The sequence below is a fragment of the Coregonus lavaretus genome (assembly GCF_964263955.1).
Source record: "Coregonus lavaretus genome assembly, chromosome: 24".
Classification (NCBI taxonomy): domain Eukaryota; kingdom Metazoa; phylum Chordata; class Actinopteri; order Salmoniformes; family Salmonidae; genus Coregonus; species Coregonus lavaretus.
Genome location: NC_140011.1, coordinates 9,481,245 through 9,497,165, shown reverse-complemented (window position 1 = coordinate 9,497,165; position 15,921 = coordinate 9,481,245). Strand labels below are relative to the sequence as shown.

Sequence of the window (15,921 nt, the reverse complement as noted above, 5' to 3'; positions counted from 1 at the left end):
TTCAAGGGTTTTCCTTTATTTTTACTATTTTCTACATTGTAGAATAATAGTGAAGACATCAAAACTATGAAATAACACATATGTAATCATGTAGTAACCAAAAAAGAGTATATTTTATATTTGAGATTCTTCAAATAGCCACCAATAAGAAGAAGAGAACTGCTTGTTCCAAGAAAAACGAGAAATTGACATTAGACCGGTAGATGGTTTTTGCGACTTCACTTGAAGAAACCTTAAAAGTTCTTGAAATGTTCTGTATTGACTGACCTTCATGTCTTAAAGTAATGATGGACTGTCGTTTCTCTTTGCTTATTTGAGCTGTTCTTGCCATAATATGGACTTGGTATTTTACCAAATAGGGCTATCTTCTGTATACCCCCCCACCTTGTCACAACACAACTGATTGGCTCAAACACATTAAGAAGGAAAGGAATTCCACAAAATAACTTTTAAGAAGGCACACCTGTTAATTGAAATGCATTCCAGGTGACTACCTCATGAAGCTGGTTGAGAGACTGCCAAGAGTGTGCAAAGCTATCATCAAGGCAAAGGGTGGCTATTTGAAGAATCTCAAATATAAAATATATTTTGATTTGTTTAACACTTTTTTGGTTACTACATGATTCCATATGTGTTATGTGTTTTTATTTCATAGTTTTGATGCCTTCACTATTATTCTACAATGTAGAAAATAGCAAAAATAAAGAAAAACCCTGGAATGAGTAGATGTGTCCAAACTTTTGACTGGTACTGTATATATTTGCAAAATATATATGGGGAATGATATACAGATTAAGGTTAATAATAATATATATAGATATATTTATTTTAATAAAAAGTATACTGTACATATTACAGTGAAATATTGACATCAATACCTGTTGCATTCATGGCTAAATATCACATACTGTATTGATCTTCCACTGTTAATGATGTTGAAGTCTAATAGCCCATAGGGATACAGGTGAAACGTGTCGGTATAGATACTGTATATTGCATACCTTACACATTCAAGTTAATGATAACTGACTGCTCTGCGTTCAAACCTATTGATTGTGTATCTGGTATCAGCTCCAGAGCAGTGAGTCATCACACTAATGATATATGAAGATAGTTTGACAGAGAGACAGATGTGAGTAATTCAATGTTTGATTGATTTTTGAAGTAAGTTTATTGATCTGTATGTTTCTGATACTCTCCTCAGGGCCACCCTGGTCTGATCGGTTTGATCGGGCCCCCAGGTGAGCAGGGAGAAAAGGGTGACAGAGGTCTGCCAGGGCCCCAGGGAACATCAGGACCGAAAGGAGACAATGTGAGAACACCCCCAACTCAAATAACATATAATATTATAACAAGAAGAAAATGTTATAGCAAGCCTCCAACTCAGCCTGACATTAGTTAACCTAATAAGTGACATGTTTTGGTTTGGTCTGGCATATCGTTGATCATATCAAGTCATTTAATAGCACAGTAAAATGTTTGATCACAAAATGATAACACCAACTTTGTATTGGGGTTTTTTCCACCCTTCTTTTCACCCTCTCTCCTTCCTCTCTTTCCTCTCTTCCCTCCCTCTCTCCCTCCAGGGTATTGCTGGCCCCTCAGGTCCTCTTGGTCCCCTGGGACCCCCAGGATTACCTGGTCCTCCTGGTCCTAAAGGAGCTAAGGGGTCATCGGTAAGCGTCCCCACAAACCACCATGTCCCTCTAAACCATGTCATACTGTCCCCTCTTAATCATGTTCCACTGTCCATATAAGTTGTATATATGACCCTCTAAAGTCTAAACCATGTCCTACTATACATAGAGGCTGTGTAGATGACGCTGTGTTGTGTTCTGTCTTCCTCAGGGTCAAACTGGTCCCAAGGGAGAGACTGGTGTTCCTGGACAACCAGGGCCTCCTGTAAGTTATCTCCACGATTGTGTGATGTTGTTTTAGTATTACTTTACGTAAACTGAACTTTGCGATATGACAGTTTAGAATAGAATACAATAGTATACTCCCACTGTGGTCCTCTGTAGCTCAACTGGTAGAGCACGGCGCTTGTAACGCCAAGGTAGTGGGTTCGATCCCCGGGACCACCCATACACAAAAATGTATGCACGCATGACTGTAAGTCGCTTTGGATAAAAGCGTCTGCTAAATGGCTTATTATTATTATAAAACCACTCTCTTCTTCCACTCTTCTCACCTCCTTCCATCCTCCTCTCCTCCTCTCCCCCTCTCTCATCTTCTCCACCTCCACAGGGTCCTCCCGGTGATGTCATCCACCCACTGCCCATGCAGTCAAATCCCAAGAGGAGCCGCAGGAACATCGATGCCAGCCAGATGATGGACGAGGCCAACGCTGATGCCAACTACAAGGACTACGACGACGGCATGGAGGAGATCTTCGGATCCCTTAACTCCCTCAAGCTGGAGATCGAGCAGATGAAGCACCCGCTGGGAACGCAGGGCAACCCCGCCCGCACCTGCAAGGACCTGCAACTCTGCCACCCCGACTTCCCCGATGGTGGGCATGGAAAATCTGAAATTCAAAATCTGACGTGCTCAGATTGTGTTCAGTTTATAAATTCTGTTAATAAGTATTTGGGTGCTATAGCCCAGGAGTAATCCGACTTTGTATGAAAAAGACGCCCAGAACACGTTATCTATCTTAGACAAGTGAATATGATGTCAATGCCAATGGTCAAGTGTTATTATAGTGGATTTAAGTGGGATAGAGAAAAAGGATTAGAAATAGGATTAGCCATCTTGAATTTCTTTGATGATATTGCCTGTCATTGCAGTGTAAGTGAGCTAAAGAATATGCCCTCTCTGGAAGGCTAAATCATGCTAATTTAAACATTGAATGACCTCTGATGAAAAGGTTTGTAATTGTTAAGGTTCCCTCCTTCCCCCTCTCCGTCCCTCTTCATTTTCTCCCTTCCTCCCTCCCTCCCACCCTATATTTTTGGTCATTTTCAGGTGAATACTGGATCGACCCCAACCAGGGTTGCTCTAGGGACTCGTTCAAGGTCCAATGCAATTTCACAGCAGGAGGAGAGAGCTGCATCTACCCTGACAAGAAGTCTGAAGGGGTAAGTCATGGTGCTTTTACATACACAACTGGTCAAATGGTCACATTTTGAGAGCAAGTGATAGAAATTAAATGGGAGAACGTGCTTAAAATGAATGCTTAAAAACTGTAACCGTATACATTTTAAAGGTTTTGGTTGTTATAATGAGGGAAATACAAATTCTTAAAAGCGGGCATGATGATATTTCTGGTTGATTGAAATAGTGTGTTGAATTTCTTTGTATCTACAATGTTCTGTCAACTGTTTCGTATTTGATTGACAGGTTAAATAACTCAGACTGTATGCTGCGGATAAGTGTATATAATTGTTCTTCTTCCCAGGACCCAGGCAAACTACTGTGCATATAAATCATATCTACCTCTCTTCTGACAGTACTGCATAATCACATAACACCTCCTCCTGTGCCCACACCCATCACGTTTCATTATTACCTTACTGGTATGAGTGTAATATCAAGAGGATCCTCCAAGCCCCTAGGGGGCAGTCACTCCCATTTAAGATGCTTGGTGTTGCACACTGCTGACATGTCATGATGTCAATCAATATATTTGGGGCAGTCACTCACTGTCAACGGAGAGTCAACTATTCACAAACACACACAGGTGTATAAACGCATCCGTTTTGCTGTGCCATCCTCCAGTTAAGTGTCAGTAGCCTAGTGTTGTGCCTGCCCTATGCACCTGTAATAGGTTATGGCAGGTTACAGGCACCCAGAGAGGATTCTGCTGCTGGCTGATTATGCATGGAGAACAGGAGAGGAGATGAGAGGAGAGAAGTAAAACACAGGAAAGTTTGTCAGTGACAGGTCAGGGGAGATCTGTAATGACTTTCTGCTACAGGACATTTTAACGATCCACTGGTGCTTTGAGACGCATAAATTCCGAATAATGAACCTGACTTTTTATAGCCTGGGAGAGTGATGGGCCGGTGGGATGGTCTCGTTGGTGTAGAGTGGAGAGAGAGAGGACATATGAACAGAGGCCCTGACATTGACATGCACACATGTGGGCACCTGCGCACGCACACGCACACACACACACACATACACAGACACACACCCTCTCTCCTTCCCTGTAGCCTGGGACACTGTATCCCTAGATCGATAGATGAAGGATAGCAGAGTGAAATAAACAGTCTTTTTTTCCCTTTGCGTGAACAAGCGTGTACACGCTGGAATTAGAATGCGCGGTAGTGAATAAGAGAAAACAGACGCCGTCAGTGACGTCATGCGCTACAAATTAGAAAGCAAGTCTACTTTCCTCGCGTCTACCCGAAGCAATGCTGGTAAAGTGAGCAGATAAATTGCCAGAAAATAGACTTTGTGAATTGTTATGTCTGGAATTTGTGACATATATAGTTAAAAAGTGTCTATTTGGTGTTGATAAGTTCAGCTGCCAGTTCCAATAATAGGCCTACGTATTTCAAAACAATAACTTTATGCCTACCTTTGTTGGCATGGTGATATTTCTGGTTGATTGAAATAGTGTGTGGAATTTCTTTCTATCTACAATGTTCTTTATGCCTACTTTTGTTGATTTTGAGCACAGTCATATGGCCTAGGCAGGCTACGGCTGGGAAACTCGAGGAACTCTGTTCGAGAGAATACTGTTATGTAGAAACGAGACTAGCTAAATTCTTTATAAACTGCAAGGGTGTATTAGCTACAACTCTCCTCACATTGGTGAGCCAACATAACAGGAGGCAGGTATGGTGGCTCCCGTAGGACATATAAGGTGAGTCAAAAGGAACACCACAACAATTCACAAGGGCTACATAGCGAACATAACAAATACAACTGTTTATTATGGATTCTCATGACAATTAAGTTGGCATACGCTACGCAGTGGATGTGAATTGACGCCCTCTACTCTCGCACGCACATTTTGACGCCATTGACGGTGTCTTTCTGTGTGGTTTCGGCTTTAGAAGTAGAGGGTATCAGTTCTCTCCCCCTTTGGGCCCCCCCTTCTGCTCTCGCCACTTATGCCTTTAAAACAGCAGGGGGTTTTCAAATCAAATCAAATGTGTGTTTAACGTATGCTGTCTCCCAGCGTTAAGCGATCTCCAGCTGAACATTAATTAACACATTAAGGCATTGATGACAAGCCCTGTATAAACCCTGTATCAGACTAATCTGGCTCATTCTGAGCTAGCCATAATATTCTAATTATTGTTGTTGAATAAGTCCATCACACTGGCGTACTGCTGGCCATTTAGTCTGATACAGATCTTAATGGGGAAAAAAACAAAGATAATTATTGGTGGTTATAAAGAAGCAAAAGCTGAACAGAATGTAAAACTTTCTCGATGGCTAGACGGTTTACAGCTTTTAAATTGAAAAGTTACTTCTTGTTGGCTCTACAACAAAAGCTTTACTGGCTTTAAATGAAATCCATAAAAACAAAGCCACCTACTTGTCTCAGCATAAACAGCAGAAGCTTAAACCATAAAGTATAGTCACTTCTGTATGGTTGTAGAGCAAAACACTTAGCAATAGGGCATTTGTAAGCTGGTCCCTTGGAGGCTAACGGCTGCATCCGAAATGGCACACTATTCCCTTTATAGTGCACTGCCCTGGTAATGCACTATAAAGGAATAGGGTGTCTTTTGGGCTGCGGCCAACGTCTCCTAACTAATCACTGTGTACTCATTAATATATTATCAGTAATTAGCTGCCAGACAATGTTTATACAAAACACCATAATAGCTTACTAAGCCTAAAGTCTTTTACACTGTCCCGGGCTGTTCGGTGTCACCGATACTTCTGCAGGTCTGGCAGAAGCTACAGAGGGCCAAGGGAAGGAGGGACGGAGGGGTGGAGGGGTGGAGGGGTGGAGGGGTGGAGGGGACGAATGAGGGATGACTGTTCTTACTGTTTTTCTTTCTTTAACCTTCGTTTTTTCTCCTCCTCCTCCTGCTCCTCCTCCTCTTCCCCCATGTTTCACTCCCTCCGTACCCCAGACTAGGCTCACGTCCTGGGTAAAGGAGATCCCTGGCTCCTGGTTCAGTGAATTCAAACGTGGTAAACTGGTAAGCCGCCCTGATGCCCCCCTTCCCCTTCCCTTTTTCCTGAACGGCTCATCTCATATTTTACAGAGCAAAATGGCAAAATGGCCCAAAGACGCCCCAGGCTCTTGGTATAGTCGCTACAAGCGAGGTTCCCTGGTAAGTGGCACGCCCGCAGGTCTCTGGAGGCCCAGCAAGAGTGACTCCTTGCTGGGTCTCTGGGGGCCTAAGGGCCCTGCATGGTTCTAGGTTCTGGTTCTGGTACTGGTCAGTACTGGTTCTGCATGGTTCCTGTACTGGTTGGTACTGGTCTCTGACTGGCAGTCTGGCTTGTGGTTGTGGCGACACTGCTCTGCATGGTTCAGCATGATCAATCTCAGCTCACCTTCAGTAAGACATACAGCTGTAGGTGAAGAGGCTCCTCCTTCCAGAATAGAGGGAGACAGTTGGTGGAGCAGACACACACATAGACATTCTTTACCATGGCAACTAGTAGTTGAAGAAGTTAAAGAAACGTTTCCATTGAAGAAAAACTTCAGTAGAAATTCAATACAAAATGTTAAGTGTAGTACAAAAAATAAATGAATTTAGTCAATCATAGTGTGTTGGTTCTGAATGTTGCCATGGAAAAGTATGACGGTAAATGCGTCCACTCAACCTGACTTCCTCTGAAGTTGGAGAGCATCACCTAGAAGTGACTGAGTGCCTTGACAATCTCACAGTTAGACACACATTTTATATTTAAACACACTAACAACAACTACTCCTATTGACCTCAGCATTTTCCAGTTGACTCAGATGCATACTGTATAAATACATACCTATTCATAAATAGGTATGTATGTATAGTGAAAGCTACTCACAGGAGCGTGATTAGGCACCATTTTGTTCCTGCTACACTCATTTCACACATTCACTTCCTCATTCACTCTCACATCAGGATTACGGTAGGTAACAACACTGATTCAATGTGAACAGTCAAAGGTCAGGCACTCAGTCATCTTCCCAAGGGCTTTTCGGTACTCAAACACTTTTGACTTGCGGCTGTGATGAAGAGGTAATGTTTCCATGGCGATGTAGGGCAGGTTCTACACGCTGGTTCTGCGGGGCAGAGCGGGTAGGGGGGAGGAGGGATGAGGGAGGGAGGAGGTGTGGGAGGAACAGACAGGAGCAGGGGAGGATCTACCTAGCCTCTCTGAGTACCGGGACACTCACAGGGGTGAGGGGTACTACTCCCTTTATGAGCCACTGATGAACAGACACTCATACTAGACATAATGGACATAGTTGTCATCCTTTAATATGTCCAAAAATATAAACGCAACATGCATCAATTTCAACGATTTTACTGAGATACAGTTCATATAAGGAAATCAGTCATTTGAAATAAATTCATTAGGCCCTAATCTATGGATTTCACATGACTGGGCAGGGGCGCAGCCTTGGGTGGGCCAGGCTCCCAAGTGGGTGGGCCTATGCCCCCCACCCTGGGCTGGCGTGGTTACACGTGGTCTGCGGTTGTGAGGCCAGTTGGACGTACTGCCAAATTCTCTAAAACGACGTTGGAGGCGGCTTATGGTATAAAAATGAACATTCAATTCTCTGGCAACAGCTCTGGGGGACATTCCTGCAGTCAGCATGCCAATTGCATTCTCCCTCAAAACTTGACACATCTGTGGCATTGTGTTGTGTGACAAAACTGCACCTTTTAGAGTGGCCTTTTATTGTCCCCAGCACAAGGTGCACCTGTGTAATGATCATGCTGTTTAAACAGCTTCTTGATATGCCACCCCTGTCAGGTGGATGGATTATCTTGGAGAAGGAGAAATGATCACTAACAGGGATGTAAACAAATTTGTGCACAAAATCTGAGAGAAATAAGCTTTTTGTGCGCATAGAACATTTCTGGGATCTTTTATTTCAGCTCATGAAACATGGGACCAACACTTAACATGTTGCGTTTATATTTTTGTTCAGTACAGAAAATGTACATCGGATTTGATTACTTCCTTCTCATAGTAATTTGTAATGTCCATTATTGTCCAGTTTGTATGTGTGTGTGTGTGTGCGTGTGCATGTGAGAATATCTATACACACACAAAACACACACACACACATCAGTAGCTCCGTGCTCCGACTGCATGGCATGGGCGTTGCATGTGCTTGGCTCTTGGTCTCAGTCAGTCCTGTTTGTCTGAAAGAAGAAGAGAACCCTGTGGAACTGATGGTGGAACACTGCTGGTTGGTATGGAAACGGATCTCCACCGTAATAGTTCCGTGGCATCACACCAAAGACTGATGTTACCACGTGTTACTGGATGGATCATCAGTCAGTATTCACATAAACAAGGCAAATTAGGCAAATTCTACATTACGCAAACCGATTAAACTAAACCATTATTATTTTAATTAAGACAATTATGTTTGTGCATCATGTTTTACATTTCCTAATGAGCTTGTTTAAAAAACTAAATGTCCATAATTGTCTTAATTAAAGTTAAACTGTTTAATAACGGATAGCTTCTCGATTGAGAGTAATCGTCACTTGTTCATTGCTAGTAGACTGCTATTCCTACAGAACCATTGTAGTCTTTCAGCAGAGAATAAGTCAGTCAGTATCTAATGCCCAGAGCCTGTAGATTAGACCTCCTGTTATAACCCGTCTGCCTTACTGTTCCTCAGACAAAGGCTTACTCCTAGAGCCCCAGTCAGACAGACAGACTCCATAATACAGCAACCCTCTCCATCACTCCCAAAACTGGGTGATGATGGCCTAGATATTTCACTCTAAAGGAGTTAACCGGGATACAACCCTCTCTGATATATCCCCCCGCCTGATTTGTCGTCTGAGGAATCGGGATTATGACCTACTCCTGTAGTTCCGCCGTGAATTATGGGTAATGAAGCGTAATATGCTCTCTGCAGAAGCGCCGGACGCTGTTGCTCTCCTTAACCACAACCCCACTCTCTCCCCCGAGCAGCAGTGAAAGATGGGACAAATGCGCGTGTCGCGGCGCACTGCACTGACCGATTGACATCCATAATTCTGTTAGGCCAGCCGTAGCATCGGAGAGAGAGAGGCGAGGAATGTTGACCTGTTTGAGTGACGGTGTGTCATCGCTCTGAGTCCAACACAGCACTGCTGCAGACACCTGCAGTTGTTAATGGCTGTCCGCAAACAACGAAGACGACACTCATTTTACATCTGAGTCATTTACCAAACGCTCTCATCTAGAGCTACTTACTGTTAGTGCATTCATCTTAAGATAGCTAGGTGAGACAGCAACATATCACAGTCGTAGTAAGTACATTTTTCCTCAATAAAGTAGACATCAGCAAAGTCAATGCTAGTAGGAAAAGACTAGTGCAAGGGTTAATTATTCATTTATTTTTTAGACACTCCTAGGTGTCGGAATTAGAGTTCACAGATAGAAAAGAAACCCTAACGAGGCACCTCACAGTACATGAGAACAGTGTGATGTGTAGATTTGGGTGTTCTTGTCTGAAATGGCACCCAATTCCCTAAATAATGCACTACTTTGTATCAGAGCACTGCTCAAAAGTAGTGCACTATTTAGGGGATTAGGGTGCCATTTCAGATGCACCCAAGCACCAATACTATGTATGTATAGTGTCTGTATTAGTCCCCAATGCCTAGACCCTTTATCCCCTCTCCTTCCATCTGTAGCTCTCGTACGTGGACGCTGAGGGCAACCCCATCGGCGTGGTCCAGATGACCTTCCTCCGGCTGCTGAGCGCGGCCGCCCGCCAGAACCTCACCTACAACTGCTACCAGTCAGTTGCCTGGCTCGACCAGGACGGGGACTCGTACGACAAGGCCATCCGCTTCCTGGGGTCCAATGATGAGGAGATGTCCTACGACAATAACCCCTACATCAGAGCCGTGGTGGATGGCTGCGCGGTGAGTGGCTGGAAGATTGTGTGTGTCTTGGGGGTGTGTGTGTGGGTGAGATGTCCTTAGCACCGAAATACTTTCTCAAAATGTCCCTCCTTTCTCTCTCCCTGTTTTCCAGTTGAAAAAGGGCTATGAAAAGACAGTACTTGAGATCAACACACCAAAGGTGGAACAGGTGCCTTTTGTTGACATAATGTTCAACGATTTCGGCGGAGCCATGCAGAAGTTTGGATTCGAAGTGGGTCCTGTCTGTTTCATCGGCTAAGACTGTTTACTGAACAAAATGGAGAAAATAAAAAGCATATTTGTTTTCTCAAAAACAAAACACATGAAATTAATAGGACAATTTTTATTTGTATAAAACATTCTGTGTCCAAAAGCAACAAGTATAATAACAAAAATTCAAGATGAGAATACTAGAATACATTTCTATAGGATTTCATAAGAAATAATAAAACAAGAGCAACCTTGCAACCTCAGTGTGCCTTCTCCATCACATGCAAGTTTTGAAACTGGATAAGTCAGATACTACCGACCCCTATCTTCACCCTTGACCCCTATCTCTGACCTGAAACCTCCACCCACACCCAGTGCACTTGATGTAGATCCAGTCTGCCTGTCCAACGCACCCGAGGCAAACCTTTACCTGGAATTGCACTTGTTTCAGAAGATTGCCATGGACAGTTTGCTTCTTTGTTTTTTTTTGTTTGTTTTTTATTACATCTCCCTCTTAACTCCCGCTTTGAATATTTTATTCATTGGTTCATTCATTCGCTCATTCATTCATTAATTTCGAAAGCTTTGTTTTGTGCATAATTGTCTCCCCATTCTTCTGAATGGAGCTTATATATATATATAAATATTTTTTGTATGTTTGTAAGTACTTTCTGTATATTTTTCCTGGTAATGTTTATTGATTCTGGCTTCAAAACGTGCATGTGACCTTTTAGGAGATGATGGTTATTGGAATATATCAAATTTGCAGATACTAAAGTGAGGAATTGGACATGTAAATTGGAGAATAGATGAGGAGTGCTTGTCTTGTTGCTGGCTGTGAAGGACACGTAATTGTAATTTAAGAACCGAATGAAAATAAAAGTTGGAAAAAAACCTCTGCACTACTATGTGAGAGTTGATTTGCAGAAAAGAAAACGTGTCAAGAAAAAAATACACAAAAACATTCCTCCTCTTCTTGTGTCCTCCTGAAGTGCCTATTTTGGTTGCATTTTGAGATTTTATTAACTTAATAAACAGTCTTTTTATGTAATTTTTTTCCCAATACTTCAATATTTCTAATCTATCAAACTATATATGCAACGTGAGATGTCACATTTCAATGAAGCACAAGAAATCAAAACTTAGGTGCTATTTTCTCTCCTCTGTGGTGCTATGATATTTTCTAGTTTGTTGTTATTTTGAAAGTACAGTAATCTGATGGCGGTGATGTTAACCTGTCACCATGACTACCCTGTCTGCCCCTGACCCTCTTAGTCATTACCTCTGGCACAACAACATCTTCACTGCATTCTTATTTATGTCCAGGGGTGTTTTAATGCATGCCAGTTTGCTTCATATTCATCCATAGATCAATGCAGTATTTCATTTTATGTACTTCTCTGCTTCCAAGGCCCACTTAGTAACAACTCTACTAGTGTCTGATCATACTGCAACTTACTTGGAATGTGCTAAATGAAATAAGATTGTACTTGGGTGCCGAATGTGGTGCTAATTTATCTAACTTTCTTAGATGTCTTAAAAAAAAAGAAAGAAAACGGTAGAAGCGATACTGCAATGTTTCCCATATCATGGTTCCAAGACTTGGTGCATTTTGTGAATGGATCTCAATGATTGGATCATCTTTTTCCACTTCAAGCTTTTTCCTGCTTTCCTTTTTTGGGGGTGGGGTGGAGGTGACTGGTTTGGAAGGGGTACCCCGTTGAGTATTCCAAAGCACATGGCTGCAGAAAAGTTTGGCGTTTTGGTACCTGAAACCCTCAACTCTCTTACCAAAGGTTTTCTTTATACACAGCTTTAAGTTCCTAGAGCGCCAAGAATCCGCTACATATTTTGAAATCCACTATTTTTGAAAATGTGGCAGGATTTTCAAAATGATGATTAAAATCAGATGTATCATATAAATGTTGTTTTAAATAAAAGGAAAAATATCGTTGTTTTTTTAAAAGTTAACGATCACTAATAGTTCAACAGATTAGCCAGATGAAAAGCTTGTTTTTGTATTGTCGTTTGGGTCTTCTGATTTATCTGTTGGTTTACTTTCTTTAGCCCCTAGTTATCCCCTTTGTACAAACTATGCACTCTGCCTGCTTTTTACCACTACAGCATCTACCACAGAACTTTTTACTGTCCTGCATAAGTAGCTTGTTTTTTGTTATGTTTTACAATTTTTACCTTCTAGATATGTGACTTGAAACATTTCTGTTAAAATAGCTGAATAAACTTATTAATAATCGTTTTTAAATTTTCATTTCGATGAATCACGCCAAATTTTAAATTTTTGTTTGCTCTCAATGAAAGGACAAAACAATTTTGTAAATTTTCAGAACCAGCAGTCAATAAAGTTTTTTATTTTTGTTTTACATTTGTCTGTTCGTTTGTTTGCTTTTACGGTCTTGTCAAACCTGTGTAAGAGAGGATAGAAGATATATTGGTGTTCTTGTCAATAAATTCAAGTTTACTGTGGCCACCCACTCTTGTATGTCTTTCGAAGTATTAAAACCTATCTGTATGCATGAAATTGTAAGGTTTTTCTCTTGTTGTCATACTTTAGAATGACATGATCTCCAACCCACTTTCTTTTATATAAAATACGTACATTTGCTAAAATTAATGCTAAATTGATTGTTCATTTGTAGTATATTTATTGTATTATTTAAAAAATAAATGTAAATTGATACCATAGTGTTACTGGAAGGCCCCCTCTTTATCTCAGAAACAGATGTATTTATTGTTAAATGGTTTTTAGTCACTATTTGCAACTTGTGTTATGTTAGCCTACCCTGATCCAAAACTCCAGATACCGTAAATGGGATTTGGACAAAATAAATTCATGTTTTGTCATTATTTTACAGATTGTTCAAAGACTTTCATCAACTCTACGTAAGTTAAATGGTGAATATTTTATGTTTTTAGTCATAGTTGTTGAATCCACAGTTAGGGCTCTTTTCAATCCTTAGCGCTGAAGGCCGTTTATACCGCGATTGACAATTAAAGGCAATGTTCCCGCGGTCGTGGAGACTGCATTCATGGTAAACTCTGCATATGTCGGCTCATATGAAATTACCGTAACATTTTTGCGTGGATCTTCTGCGATACTTCGGCGATACTGATTGAATCCAGCCCATAGAATAAGATCATGCAAAGCAAACCATGTTTACAGTATGTGAAGTTCCACCATTTTAAAAATCCTTCTTCTGGCAATATGATTACGACTGAAAATCTTTGCTGGCTTAATGTGTTCCACCACCTCTACCCCTCATTAGAATACATTTGCATACACACATACAGTATGCAAATGCCTCCAGGGATGTACTGTAGCTGAAGTGTACATTATATGTTTCTGTATGCATATTTGATGCAGTGTTGACAGGATGGATGTATCTGCATGAATACTGATACTGGGTAAACAAATAGAGTTTAAAACAGAACGACATGCAGAGTTACTTACACCCTCGTGCTCATCATCTCTTCGTAGGCCTGGTGCTTAACTTTGAATTAGCTTTACATTTAGGTTGTTGGTCTTTCAGCTTTCTTACAGGTTCTTAGAAACCGTTGATTATTAAAAACGATGTATATTCCATTTAATCCTTAAGACTCTATTGACGCATCCATGCGTCAACCTAAGTAAGATACTAAAAAAATCCCCAACAAAATGTGTCCGTTTACTTCTGTCTGTAATGTCAACTTTTGTCTCTAGCGTTCAAACCGTTTGGCTACAAACTAACGACCACGATGGTGTTCTCCGTTTTACTCTACAACCCCCACAAGCGTCACGGGACTTGTCTGAAGGTACTCATACAAATGAATGGAAGTATGGTAGTTTCATGGCAACAAAAATAAGGGGTTAAAATATGTGTAAAAAAACTGAAATATTTCCTGAGCTTTCTTATAGGACAGACACTTCAAAACCTTATTCCTAATGATTTATTTATTTATCTGTCTGTTTTATTTTTATTTTTATTTTACAATTTATGAATGAGACACCATTCGAATGTCTGCAGACTCGTTACAACTTCAGCTTTACGCACAACATGACTTTGTCCCTCTGTGACTAATAAAACGTGGTCGTGTTTCAATTGTACTAAATTATTTAGTATTTTTTAATGTTAGGAGCTCTGAATCCGGTTGAGAATATCACAGTGAGATGAAACCACGATTTCTGAAATTGCTAGACTGTCCCCATTAATATGCCGTCTCCCAGGCTGGACTCCATTCCTCAGAGGGACAGCAAATCGATTCTTTGTCTGGATAGGCCAGAAAATGTGATATGTCACTCCCTATGCAAATGTAGGTGTGAAACCTGACACTTCAAGTCAGCTCCACTGACAGAGTGGAAGCGGAAAGCAGACAGATGGGGTTTTCTGGCTATATAAGTCACTAGACCCTGCGACATTCACACAGCGCCTTGTTAACAAAATGTCAGTCGGAACAGGTCCAGAACCGCTCAAATTCCCCTAAATTGGGGACTTAACATCTATGAGGTTGCATCCTCTCAATGGCATCAGTTAGTCTGTTAGTCTCCTCTGATTTACAGTGGTGTGGCATTTTCTTTTTCTCAACATCTATTTTTAATGAGACAGCTGATATTGATAGAAGGAAATGCTTTGGGATCAGAAGGGTTGGAGGGTTGAGGAGGCCCACAGTGGGTCAAGGGCCAGTCTGCCGCCGTTAGGAAATGAAGATGGAGAGGAAAGAAAATAAAAATTGATCAAAACGTTGGGGTAATTGCCCTGAGCCTGTGGCTCTTTGGGCAACAGAGACAGTCCATTCATTCATACAGTATTTGATACACTGCCGATTTTGCAGGTTTTCCTACTTACAAAGCATGTAGAGGTCTGTAATTTTTATCATAGGTACACTTCAACTGTGAGAGACGGAATCTAAAACAAAAATCCAGAAAATCACATTGTATGATTTTTAAGTAATTCATTTGCATCTGCAGTGTGTGCAAACCTGGTCAAGACCTACAGGAAACGTATGATCTCTGTAATTGCAAACAAAGGTTTCTGTACCAAATATTAAGTTCTGCTTTTCTGATGTATCAAATACTTATGTCATGTAATAAAATGCAAATTAATTACTTAAAAATCATACAATGTGATTTTCTGGATTTTTGTTTTAGATTCCGTCTCTCACAGTTGAAGTTTACCTATGATAAAAATTACAGACCTCTACATGCTTTGTAAGTAGGAAAACCTGCAAAATCGGCAGTGTATCAAATACTTGTTCTCCGCACTGTATATATACTCCCCAACCCAGGCCACGTACTAATGACCTCCTTGCATAGGAATCAGATAGAGAGAGAGAGAGAGAGAGAGAGAGAGAGAGAGAGAGAGAGAGAGAGAGAGAGAGAGAGAGAGAGAGAGAGAGAGAGAGAGAGAGAGAGAGAGAGAGAGAGAGAGAGAGAGAGAGAGAGAGAGAGAGAGAGAGAGAGAGAGAGAGAGAGAGAGAGAGAGAGAGTGGAGAGAGAGAGAGAGAGAGAGTGGGGACAGAGCGTGTGGGGACAGAGCAGGATGGAGAGGGGGAAGCAGGGAGTTTCTCATATTAGGATATCTATATAAGCCTCTTCTACCCTGACTGTAGCTGATGGAGATATTGGGGGTCTGTATTCTAGTTAGAGATGTCAGATTATGTAGCTATCTGATTTGTCTATGGCGAGACCACCCCATGGTATTGGTGTGA

The 15,921-nt window shown here is 41.3% G+C and overlaps 1 protein-coding gene across 1 annotated transcript in view; it reads left to right on the top strand.

Moving 5' to 3' along the window:
* LOC311099389 (collagen alpha-1(V) chain-like) overlaps window positions 1-12,599 on the top strand; it is a 140,575-nt gene extending 127,976 nt beyond the window's left edge. The window contains 9 exon segments of the mRNA XM_084140090.1: window positions 1,205-1,312; window positions 1,587-1,676; window positions 1,849-1,902; window positions 2,248-2,512; window positions 2,968-3,080; window positions 6,042-6,110; window positions 6,177-6,245; window positions 9,775-10,008; window positions 10,121-12,599. Of these exon segments, the coding sequence (XP_083996216.1) occupies window positions 1,205-1,312; window positions 1,587-1,676; window positions 1,849-1,902; window positions 2,248-2,512; window positions 2,968-3,080; window positions 6,042-6,110; window positions 6,177-6,245; window positions 9,775-10,008; window positions 10,121-10,267 (1,149 nt within the window). The 3' untranslated portion in view covers window positions 10,268-12,599.
* Window positions 12,600-15,921: the final 3,322 nt, after the last annotated feature.